The sequence below is a fragment of the Balaenoptera physalus genome, assembly GCF_965194825.1.
Source record: "Balaenoptera physalus genome assembly, chromosome: 16".
Taxonomy (NCBI): Eukaryota; Metazoa; Chordata; class Mammalia; order Artiodactyla; family Balaenopteridae; genus Balaenoptera; species Balaenoptera physalus.
Window position 1 is genome coordinate 87,501,266 of NC_138898.1, and position 13,070 is coordinate 87,514,335.

General features: G+C 40.7%; 1 protein-coding gene across 3 annotated transcripts in view; it reads left to right on the top strand.

Moving 5' to 3' along the window:
• BAIAP2L1 (BAR/IMD domain containing adaptor protein 2 like 1) overlaps positions 1 to 13,070 on the top strand; it is an 85,074-nt gene that overhangs the window by 13,852 nt on the left and 58,152 nt on the right. For all 3 annotated transcript variants that reach the window (XM_082428924.1, XM_082428926.1, XM_082428925.1), the window contains exon 2: positions 8,497 to 8,572. In XM_082428924.1, the coding sequence (XP_082285050.1) occupies positions 8,497 to 8,572 (76 nt within the window). The remainder of the gene's footprint in view (positions 1 to 8,496; positions 8,573 to 13,070) is intronic.

Sequence of the window (13,070 nt, forward strand, 5' to 3'; positions counted from 1 at the left end):
AGCGCAGCGGTGGTAGCACAGACTGCAGCAGCCATTTCGGAGAAAGTATCTGGCAGTAGCTGACAAAACCGAAAAATCTTCATGTACCCTATGCCCCAGCAGTTGTGTTTCTAGGAGAATTCTCACCCATGTGCACAAGGAGACATCGACAGCTTCTTGCCCCACAGTTGGTGTTAGAAAAAGCCTGGAAGCCGCCTAAATGTCGCTCGGTAGAGGAAGTCCAGAAACCGGCTCACGCTGCTGTGCGGCCTGGAAGGTGTGAAATTGTGGGGCAGCCCGGCAGCCCGGAGTCAACGAGCGGAAGGTCTCTTTCCTCAGGGAACCTCAGTTTCATTCTCAGAGCCTTTCAACCGACGGAAGGAAGCGCACTCAGATTTCTGAGGGTCGTCTCTTCACGTCTACTGCTAGTCAACCACATGGACAAAATTCCTACCCGGCCGCACCGAAATTAGTATTCAGTTGACTAGGTACTGTAGCAGACACGTAAAATTAGCCGTCACAAAGGGATACCATACAGAAGTTAAATCGGAATAAACCCAGTTAATACATATCGAGGTAGACAGGTCTCAGAAGCATAACACTGAATTTAAAAAAGGATGTAAAAGTAAAATGTATTACATGATACTGTTTATTTTATTAAATGTACAAAGCAAAATTATTTATCAATCCTGACTATATGTGTGTATAAATATGAGTTAGAAAGTTTTCAGTCTTAATTAGTGGTTCTCTGGGGAGACAAAAAAAGGGATATGAGACTTGGATGGGTTGGTCAAAACACCTTGTGGTTTTGCAGTGTAGTTCTGTAACGTTTTGATTTCTTTTCGGCAAAGGAAATTAATATGACAGTGTTAACCATTATGAATTCTTGGGAGGACTGCAGGTAGTTGGAGAATCTTCTTTTTCTCCCCCACTCCTTTTTTTAAGGGAAAGAAAAGGAGAAGATCAGAAATATTTGCCCGTGTAGAATTGGTCCATATTGTGATGCTATTGGAAGATTAATTATATTCATCTAAAATCAGGAGTAAGATTACAAGAAGGCATCCAAAAAGAAAAAGAAAATATTGTAGAGACTCCCATAATTTCTCACCCTAAAATAGCGTTCTCTGTCATAAAAGCGTTTTCATCTCACTTTATTGCACAATTCTCAAGGAACTTGTCTGGAGGCCTGAGTGGCGAGCGCAAATGTTAGTGCCCGGGCCTGACTCTGCCTCTCACTGCCTGTGGGACCTTCGGCGCGGTTTTTACATTTAACGTCTCAGAGCTTCACGTCTCATCTGTAAAATGGGGAGAATCACCACCGCCTTGCTGGGATCTAATGAGCAAACCCGTGTGAAGTGCGGGGCATAGAGCCTGAAACATAGGCTGCAGAGTGTCAAGATGTATCTCAAAAGGAAAAAAGGAATGAAGAGTTTTGAACTGAATAAAGCAGATAATAATTACACCTCCAATTTCCTTTGTACTGCAGACTTCTGGAGGTTTTTGTGTTCACGGTCTCTCTCATCCTGACGTGACGCTTTGAGGCGGGAGAGCCCGGATCGTTTGTTTTCATGTTACAGAAAGGAAGCAGTAGTGCCTGGAGACTTCTGTGTAAATAGGAATGCTCATCCATCTGAAGAGTTGACTAATATTTTCTATCTTCTGTCTTGCAACGTTAATTACTACAGTTGATTCAGTGCACTAAGTGTCAGGTGCCTTGAAGAACACACAATAGGTGCTCCATAAATATTAGTTATTATTTCAGTGAATTTTCTTACCCCTCATGAGGTGGAAATTAGAGGTTTTTCCCATATAGAGGAGGAGACTGAGGCTCAGCAAGGAGGGATATGATTTGCCGGAGGACTCAAGGCCAAAGTGTTTTTTATGCAGTATTCCCCCACCCCTCAGGTTCATTGCTACTAGGGTAGCATGTTACAAATTATAAATGATACAAATTGATACGTAATACAAGTTGCTAGCTGGTAGCCTAGATAGATCATACAGACTGAGGGGGCCAAAACATTGTTCACATTTGACTGACAGGAAGCATTGTTGTGTATTTATATCTTCGAATATGAGTATTTTTGCTCTAACTCAATATTTCAAACAAAAAACATCTTAGTTGTCTAACTTTCCTTTACTTGGCTTCTGCTCCCCATTCAAGATGGGTATGAAAAACATGGCTCTTCTGACCATCAGTTAGCCCACAGGCATCTGTCTTTTTGCCAAATTTACTCATCAGTAATTTCCCTAAAGGCAGGGGACATAATTACATACTGATGATGTTAGTCTAGGAACAGCAGCTTCCGACAACACATGCAAGAGGAAGCGAGATATTTTACAAATGACTTCTATCTAGAAGTATTCTCAGTTAGCCCTTATGAACAGGTATTCTTGTCACACGAAATTAAAATGTGCCTTGATTAGTTTAAGCATTTGTGACATTGCTAAATTAATTCGTATGAGATTATTTAGAATAAAATATCGAAATTTTCAGAGACATACGGTACCTGAATCAGGTTATAAAAAAAACTCTGTATTAGAGATTCTTAAATCACTTTTAAAGCTTATTCCAGTGTAAATATAACCCACACTTTTCAACTGAGAAAATTAAGCACTGAAATATCAAATAAGTTGTCCTTGGTCTTGTAGAGAACTGGAAAAAGAAATGGAAAGAGAAACTAATTCTTAGGAATTTAAAATCAGCTCAGTTTAACTATCTAGCTAGTCATAATTGTATTTATGCTTCATAGTCTATAGTTTCATACTGGTAAAGGTAATAATTTTTCAATAATGAAAGAAAAATCTAAATGGTGAGAAAGTTAAAAACCATCGTAAGATTGTATAATTCGTTTTAAAATTATGATCTGTAACAGTACAGGAGGCAGAGGAAATGTATGAGATAAATGGACCAACTAGAAATCTGGTGGAAAGTGCCTGTAGGGTCCGAGTGGCCTCTTCCTCAGCAGGTTTGGAAGTAGCTAAGCACTGATTCTCCAGTGCCGCGGAGCTCTTGTGACAGGACCAACCCTCCTCATTATGAGACACAGCACAGGTACAACAGTGATGTTACCAGTCATCTTATTTTAGCCTAGATGGTCCGTATTCTTCCCTGCATGAAGATGAAACTCATTCTGGTTCAAACTGGTTTGCCACATTATCCTCCTTGCCAAGCAGTAACTGTTGGGATACATACTAAGCTTTTGTTATAGATGGTACCAAAATAGTGCTTCTTGGCCCGATAATGCCTTTTATAATTTATTTTGTTTTTGTACTTGGAATCTTAAACCTTTTATTCCTAGCGCCAAACTTAAAATGGATTTGTTCATTACTGCTGGTGATTCTCTCTAAATTTGAGGCTCTATAAACAATTCAGGTCTTGACAAGCCTTGACACAGCATGACCTTTGACCCAACTGCTGCCCTCCCTCCAAAATGTAGGACCCATCCAATTCACAAGGACATCCACTGTAAAAATTTTATGGATTGTGGAATATGACAGCCGCACTGCTTTTTTGTTCCTGGGTTTAAAAATACATGTACTTCAGCTAAAATAACTAGATTAATGGCCAACAGCCAGTGTAGAAATGGATTTTCCACTGTTCAGAGAGGCCAGAATTTCCAGGGGAAACATTTCTGTAGCTAAACCTAAAATAAAGAATTGAAGTGTATGTTGAACTTCCAAGCTTAAAAATTCTTATATTTTCTCTGAAGCTGATTGTCTTAGTTGAACTTTTTTCCTGTTGAATCATTTGGATAGTGGTTTATGCTTGGTATTAACTTTGGAAGTTCTCATTATTTCATTGTTTTTGAAATTTTAAGATAGGAGTTATATGTAAACATTTTAAGATTTATATCAAGAAATCAAATTATACTTTCCCATTATTTGAATACGCTGAACAAAGAATAATCTTAAGAAAAAACACAGATCTTAGCTTCTTTTTATAACTGCTTATCTGCTAGAGGAGGGACCTTGCTCTGTATTGATTTCCTTATACATATTACCATCTAGACTCAGCCACGTGAGATTATTTTAAGAACTTTAAATGATGTTTTAAAAATAGTTTTATCTTTTTATTAGAACTTATATTCTTACCATCCAGACTTGGTGTTGTAAGATTATTATAAGGATTGTAGATGAGGTATTTGAAAAATAGTTTTATCTTTTTATTAGAAAGCAACCATTTTCTAATGAAGTCATTAGATTTTAAAAATTACTGAAATCTCATACATTGCCGATGAGAATGTAAAATAGTACAGCCAACTCTGGAAAACAGTTTGGCAGTTTCTTACGAAGTTAAACATATACCTACCATGTGACGCAGCAGTTGAACTCCCAGGTGTTTATTCTAGAGATATGAACACTCATGTTCACACAAAAACCTGTACATGATTGTCCATATCAGGTTTATTTGTAATTGCCAAAAACTGGAAACAACCCAAATGGTCAACAGTTAAATGGATAAACTGTGATACATTCATTCTCTGGACCACTGATAGCAAAGAAAGGGAACAAACTTGATACACCCAGCAACTGGGATGGTTCTTAAGGCATTGTGCTGAGTGAAAAAGTAAATCTCAAAAGCTCACATACTGTGGCCCACTTATATTACATCCTCACAATGACAGAACTATTGTGACTGAGATCAGCGGTTGCCAGGGCTTAGGATTGGTGGGGAGGATGTGGCTGTAAAGGGGTGGCATCAGGGAGATCTTTGTGCTAATGGAACAGTTCCATATAATAACTGTGGTGACTGTTATACAAATCTATACGTGTGATAAAATTTCATAGAACAAGGCACACACCCCGCAGATTAGAGACATGAAAACTGGTAAATCCAAATCCAAAGGTCTATAGTTAATGGTGTTGTACCAATGTTGGTTTCCTGGTTTTGATGAGGTACTATGGCCATATAAGTTACGATTGGAGGAAGCATACATGGGAACTCTTTGTACAGTTTTTATAACTTCTTGTGACTCTTAAACTATTTCAAAATTAAAAGCTTAAAAACAAAACAACTTGAGGAAAGATGATAGAAATAGCAGCCGTGGCGACAGGTCCCCGTGATCAGGTACTGAGGCTGACCATCTTGCAGAGGGACTGGTGAGGGGTCAGCATCGGCTCTGGAGCTTCATGGCTACTGGTTGTGAATGAGGCTCAAACAGCTGACTGGCTCCAGGAAAACAAGCTGAGTGGACTTCCAGTTAAGCGTGGCCTATTGACCTCAAGTCTTTTTCTTCTCTTCCTTTTGAGAATACATTAAAATGATGGCAAAGGAACTTAAAGAAAACGCCTGTAAATCCATAGTGTAGAGACCTGAAAAAGGAAATATCAGTTGACAAAAGGTCTAAAGAAATTTGGGTTGTTAGAAATAGACGGAGGTGTGGTAACTGCCTTAAGAGAACCGAAAGAACCTGCAGAGAGGAGTACCAGTGAGAGCTGAGCCCTTCACCCCAGAGAACCCCAAAGGCTGGGGAACAGGCCCCACAGAAGGTAGGGATGGAGGGGACACGCAGGGCTAAGATAGGAGTTACACAGGTGGTTAAACTGCCAGGTCCCCTTTCCTGCCCCAGCCACCACTATTACAGCTGCTCCCGCGGCGTGGCAGCCTTCAGATTCAGTCTCAGGATGTGTTGAATCAGAGGCACTCTTGACTTGGAAACACCAGCTGAGGTACTGGAATTCAGGAAAAATCAGCACAGGAAACCTCTGGGATTCCCAACCCCCTTCCAGACCTGGGAAAGCCGACTACCTGGTGATTGCCCCTTCCCCTGCCCAGTGCCAGGAAATTAGAAACTTCTCTGGAGAGACCCAGTGGCCCCTGGTTACCGTCACTTGGCCAGTTTCTTTACGGCTGACCGGCTGTCCAGTCACTGAATGAAGCGTACTGGTCAGTAGCCACCCAGTACGCACGCGCACACGCTTCCAGCCAGCATTTAGGGCTTTACTCCTAAACACAGACTGCCAGTCAAGCATCACCAGACATTTGGGGAAAGCCTCCAGCACAAAAGACAGTTGGAGACCAAACAATGAGAAGAAATAACCAGACAATATGGGGAGCTGGCAGAAAATAGCCCCAAAATCACAGTTTATTCAGATAAGAGATGATACTGCATCCATAAAACAACAGGATGCTTTTAAAAAGGAATAACCAAAAATACCTGAAAGAGCCCAAATTAAAAATATGATATCAAAAGTTTGAAAAACATAAGAGGAGTTAGAATGTACAGTTGAGGATATCTGTCAGAGATAGAACAAAAAGTGGAAAATCAGAGAAAAAGGGTAAGATGATTAAAGAATAAATCCAGGTCATATAAAATCCTCCTCAGAGTTCCAGAGAATGACGAGGCAAGAATCAAAACAGGAACCCTTTTCAGACCTGAAGGACATAATTTTCTCTATGGGTAGGGTCTGTTGAGTGCCCAGTAAAATAAATGAAAAAAGTACCCACACTGAGACAGACCATTGGGTAGTTTCAGAGCACAGGGATAAAGAGAAGGGTTCCAGAAATAAGCCCCCTCCCACCACCTGCCCCCCACCAGAAAAAAAAAGTCATATACAAATGACAGCCGACTTCTCAATAGCAAAACTAGATATTGAAGACTGGAGCAATATCTTTAAAATCCTAAGGGAAAATCACTTTCAACCTGTAATACACAGCCCAGCGAAATACCAGTTAAATGTCAAAGTAAAGATAATTTCAGACACGTGGGGACTCAAATTTACCTCCTGCGTCATTTCTTAAGTCACTCTTGGAGAATGATCTCCAGCAGATAGCAATAAATGAAGAAGGAGGAAGATGTGGAATCCAGCTAATGAGACTGTCACACAGGGGACCAGAAAGGGACATGCAAGGGCAACAGTGTGGCAGGAACGGTCAGGCCAGACTGAGTAAGAGGACGGAGAGTCCTTGGAGGAAGTTCTGGGGAAAAAAATGGAATGGAAGATTAGCTGACAGCTTTGTACATTTGAAAAACAGTGATAGGCTCCTATGAGATCCGATGGAGCATGTGGAAACATTTAAGGTAGATACATAGAAAAATCTAAGGCGGGGGTGGGAATGAGACAATTATTAATCCCAGGAGAAACAAAAAGAGTATATCAAGAAAGGAAGCATAATTCTTGTACATTCCTTGCATTGTAGTGACCAGTATTTACAGAGTCATAATAAACCTTGACTGTTGATTTCCCAGGAAACTGTTATTTAATTATATCAGAAAGACTGGGAAAGGGAAAGTAGGGTTGTCTACCGTAGCAGAAAGCCAGCAGTTACTGTCCAAAATTGAGAAGTCAAGAATATTCATCAAAACTGTGGCAGCAAATACAAAAGAGCACTTGCAAGCAAGCTGTCATATGGGTGTAAGGCCAGGGGTGGGGAAGGGTTGGGGCAGGGCTTCTTTTTCACGATAAGCCTTTATACTGTCTAATAAAGTTATTATAGTCTTTCTCTACTAACTCGTAATGGAGAACCTTTTTATCCCGAAGAATAATGTGTCAAGTATCTGCCCCTTTGGCTGTTGTGTGGTTTTTTATTCTTTTTGTTGCTTGGTCCTCTACAAACAAGGTACACATTTTGGGAGGGGGGTAAAGGGATTTGGCTGGTCTATCTGGAATGATTCATATTGTGAAGCTTATAGTTTGTAGGTGGGACAGATATACTGTCACCATGTGTTCTGGGTCAAGAAGCCAGAGACCCATAGGAATGATTTCTTGTCTGTACTTCAGATTTAGGGTAGCATTTTAAATTTAGGCCAATGTTCTAAATAGTCGCCTGTTTTATACTTGTCATAGCACTTCTCTCTATGTTTATGACCTTCTAGTGATGTAGAAATGACACTTTTAAAAATGAAAACCATGACATCTGCAGAGATAGAGCATCATGAAGTCCATAATGGGAAACCACGTCTCCCCCTCCACTGCTGTGAGCACAGGACCTACCGCACACTCCATGAATAATGAATGAACTGATGGCTAGGAAAAAAATGCCAGTGACCACCTAGAAAGAAAGTTCTAGGCTGGCCTATGTCTTAGGGCCGTCAGCAACACCCACCCCCATCCCTTCCCCAGTAATTAGGCAGAGCAAAAACAACATCTCTTGGAAATTCCTGTTCTACTGATAGCCAAAACACTGCCCATATAATTAAGTTCCTATCATGCGCCCCTGTTTCTTAGCACTATCATGACAGCCATTAACTTACCTAAACCCAAAAGGGAGCATCAGCTTCTGGACTCATGGCCCCCACAGGGTGTGCTTTGTAGAGATGGAATGTCTGCTACCTGCTTCATTTACAGTAAATTCTAGGCAGCTCCTGGGCAGGCAGGGAACTGCCAGGGTCACATGCACCTCGCCACTCCATCAGTTAGGATGGAAGTGCTCTTCACTACTTTCAAATCATGACTTTGTGGACGGTACCATCAGGCACACGTGGGGATCCTAGGCTATGCAGTGACACCATCTAGAGATTACTTGGTCTGCTGTTCGCTTATTTTATTAATTTGGTTTTTTTGTTTGTTTGTCAGAATGTTATGGAACAGTTCAATCCTGGGCTACGAAATTTAATAAACCTAGGAAAAAATTATGAAAAAGCTGTTAATGGTAAGTCTGTTTTCTAAATTTATAAATATAGAGTGCATATGAAAGCCATTCATTAAATATTTTACTTAATTATTTTTAAATGCTACTGAATTTTAAAAATATCTTTAAATTGGTAGCAGCTGTTTACAATTAATCTGTAGAACTTTGCAATGATAGGATATTAGTATACTTGAAATGAGTAAGTTGAATAATAGGCTACCAAAAGTGACATATCTTAAATATCAGATTTTGCTTTTTGACACTGCTTAATCTTTTATATCATTGACATAAACATGTTTTCTACTTTTTACACCAAATTCTTTGTAAACTAATAACATATATAAAAAGTGTACTTAAAATTTTAAGATCCTGAAGCATAGGAATTATTCTCCTTTTTATTTATGTAGAAGAATTTCTTGTCTTTGGGTGTATCACTTTTGATAGTAATATGAGAAATAAAATGTTTAGCCTGAATGGAAAGACATCTAAATTAAAGGTTGAACTTAGATTCTCATTTCAAAATGAGTGCTTAATTTAAAATGAGCTCAGGCATTGGCTTTTGTCTCTCTGTGAACCAGAGTTGTTTGCTGGTTTGAACAGATTTCATCTGAGGAAGCCAATGTGCATCTACACATATATTCCCCTCCCAAAAGGGGAACGTTATCAGTGATCACCTTGATGTGGACCATTTTTTTAAAGTCTTTATTGAATTTGTTACTGTATTGCATCTGTTTTATGTTTTGGTTTTCTGGCCCCGAGGCATGTGGGATCTTAGCTCCCCAACCAGGGATCGAACCCACACCCCCTGCATTGGAAGGTGAAGTCTTAACCACTGGACCGTCAAGGAAGTCCCTTATCAGTGATCACCTTGAAAACTCAAGATGCTAACAATCACCAAATTCTAACATGGTCAGGACAATTCTCTGTATGTAGCAAGTGTCACCCCCAAAATATTCAGATCCCAGTTTTACCATCTACCCTGGTTCACTAAGACCAGCACGTAACATTAGTAGAAAATTTAGTTTCCAGCGGTTTGAGATTTGAAGAAGGCTTCAGACCAAGCTTTGTGTCTTTTTTTCCCCTCTTCTTTCTCTCTGTCACGATACCCCACCTTGGGCTGCTCCCTGATGATGTTTTGAAAGTAAACCTGCGCCCTCACACCCTCAGTGTGAGCCTGCTCCAGGAAAGGGGAGGTGCTGGCGTGACTCGGGACTTTGGATTGCGGACGAGCTATCGTTTCAGTCACTGCAAAAGTAAACTGCTTATTGACTTCCTTCTGGATCTCTGTGCTCTTGGCCAGACGTGTTCAGTGTCAGGAAATGCAGCAGGCCTGGGATTTCCCTCCCTCTCCCTCTAGCAGTACCAGTGACTTCTATAGGTGCCCCCTCCCTCCTTCAAAGAACTGGAGCCTTGTTTTGGAAGCTGACTCTCTCCTGATGATTACCTAGTCACAAGACCACAAAGTCATCGCTTTATCCATCCCTGGGAAGGAAATCACTCTGACCTGCAGTGATTTTTTTCTTTCTAGCATGAGCTGCCTCTCTGAGGCAGAGTTTTACAAGGTGACGCAGTGAAGAGCCCACAGCTTAGCCTCCTGCTAACAAGGCTTCTCCCCAGCAGCCTCTACCGCTTTAACACCTCCTGGGGCCTATTCTGCATTTCATAAGGTGTTCCAGGATTTCTGCAGGCCATCTGTTTTTGGCTGAAGCCATTGAGAAACTTCAATAAAATGTGTAAAGTCGTTGGTAAGAAGCTGTAGTATAGTCGAGGATGCCAGATGTGCAGTCAACAGTTAGATTATAGCCCAGGGCAGCAGCACAGCTGATGAAGAGCATAGGACGAGCAGCGTCTTGTACAAGAGTTTGAGCAGAGGCCGGTGGAGTATGGAGCAGGCAGGAGGCCGTGTAGGAGCTGAGCCAGCTGACAGACGTTAGGTTTCAGTAGGCAGACGCTGCTTACTAGTGCTTCAGGCAGAAAAGACAGCATCCAAGCCGAGCCCTGGGGTCCACACTAGCATGGGTGAGAAGCTGTGAGGGAACAGTAAAACATAAGGTGGAACAAGGTCCTACTATGACTGCATTTGGATACAGCATCTGTTACCTATTGCCGCATAACAAACTGCCTCTAAGCTTGGTGGCTTAAGACAACAGTAGTTCATTATTTTCAGTCGTCCTGTAAAGGCAGTACAGTTGTCTGTACACCTGGGACTCTGCAGTTGCAGTGCACTGGGGCTGAGCTCACTTCCTCTCTCAGGCATAGCTGGCTGTCCCAAGAGTACAAGCCCCGTGGGAGTTATGCCTGCTCGTACCCCATTGGCCAAAGCAAGTCACATGACCAAACAGCCTATCAGCGTCCTAGGCAACTACACCAGCTGGGAATTCCGGGAGGTGTGACTCATTGAAGGCCATGACTGTAAAAATCTACGATGAACTCCGTGGAGTGTGACAGGCTTACCCTGTGGCCAGTGGGAGGCCATTGAAGGCTTTTGAGCAGAACTGTAACCTAGTGAAATCATATTGATATTTTAAGGAAAGTTTTTCTGGTAGAAATGTGTAGTTTAGATTGATGAAGTAGTTGATCAACCACTAAAAATTAATAAGCTTCATTCCTTAAAACAGTAAGTGGTAGAAAATCTCTAATGTATCCACATTAAAAGGGGACAGAATTATGAAAATATTAGTTTATTCTTTTTTCTGGATAAATTATAATTTTTAAGTTAATGCAGCTTTATCATAAAAGCAGGATATTTTACTAGACTAAGAAGGTTAAATAGTTTTAAACATAAGTCAACAGTTAATGAAAAAATTTCAATGTGTGGATGCAAACCAAAAATTTTATTTAAGTGTTGTGTAATCCTGTATTACCATTCTCCCCCGTTAATTTGCTTTTCAGCTTATCAGCACCTTGCAATTTTAAATCTTCCCACTAAAATATTACATATATTAACTTGACAGTTTACTGGCTATAAACCTTGTTTTTCGGTGGAGTCATCTCTTTTTCAGTGCTAGCTGAGACCAAAGAGTCAAAAAGCACCATGATTTAGAACTGCCGGGGTTGTGTGCACTGCCTCTGCTTCGCCATTGACCTTGGGCATGTCCCAGAATATCTCTTCTCTGCTCCACTTCGTGAAACGGGGTGATAACATCACCACCCTATGTCTTAATGTAGTCTGGTAGATTAATTTAAGTAATGATTTGGAAAGTTTACATAAATGCTATTTGTTACTGCTCTTTTTTATAGTTACGCTTTACGGTTATCCTTAGTCTTATGAAATAATAGTAGAGTAGAGCATTAGATTTCCTGAACTTGTATATATATGTAGTAAAAGCTGTAACTTTCATAATTTTTTTAATTCTACAAGACATGCAAAAATAGATTAATTTGCCATGAAAATACTACTTTTTTTGGCCTGCAGTATCTTCAGCGGGACTTGGGCATTAATTCATTCTGTGACCTCCTCCCCCACCTTTTTAAAACTTGAAATACCTTTTAAAATCCATCTTTTAAAAACAATACCCATTATAAACTGGTGTGGCCTCAGGTTTTCTTCTCAGTGAGAGGAAAGGAACCTGAGAGGGGTTGCTTAGGGCTCTTTTATCTCCCAAATCCTGTGGTCTCCAAAGCTACCTGGCAAAGTGATGTCTGTGTATGAAGCTAGCCTTTGAGCAAGATAAAATATTTTCTCCAAAGTCACACTAAATAGGCTAGATCTTATTGAAAAGCTTGCTTGTTGTACACCTTCAGTCTCCTGAAACCCAGCCTGTGTAAAGTGACAGAAGGAATGGGTATTAGCAGCTTCCATTAGTTTGTCCAATACTCGCACTGTTAGGGCATTTTATAGATTCAAATCCTTTGTTTCAAAAAGGATAACTAACTTGCCCAAGAAGGTCATGTTGTTGGAAGTAACAGTAGAATTCAAACCCAGATTTGTCTTGCTCCTGGCTCCCACCTACAACCTCCCCGCACCCCCCAAAAAAAGAAAAAGGACAGGGAAAAAAAAGGAAAAGAAAAACAAATCAAAAGCAGATTTCTGTACCTTATAATGTAGTTTTCAGAATCAGTTTGAAAGGAGAAATGTGATTTTTAAGATCATTAGAATCCAGCTTGTATAGCAGTAAGAGTTTTCCTGTCTCTGCCAAAAAGGAGCGGAAAGAAAAGCAGAGCATTCAGTTATTTTTCAGGTAATTTCATTTTTTTTTGAAATAATAATATATTTCAGATTTCATAGATTTTTCTCCTTGCAACAAGTATGGTAGTTGCTTGTGTCTCAGAATATCTTTTTCAATAGAAAAAGTAAAAATGCCATAGAAGGCCCAGGCGCCTAGGCCAGCCCACACAATCCCCTCTAGCTAACAGTATTGCAGACCTGTGTTGCTGTAGAGTGACCAGCTTGCTGCAGTGGGTGTGTTCCAGCCCCAGTTCTGTGTTAGGAACATATCCCCTCTGGAGCTGGCATCAGGAGCAGGCAGAACCTCCTCCGGACCCCCGGCCTCTGCCGCTGCTGAAGGTTCCCCAGGGC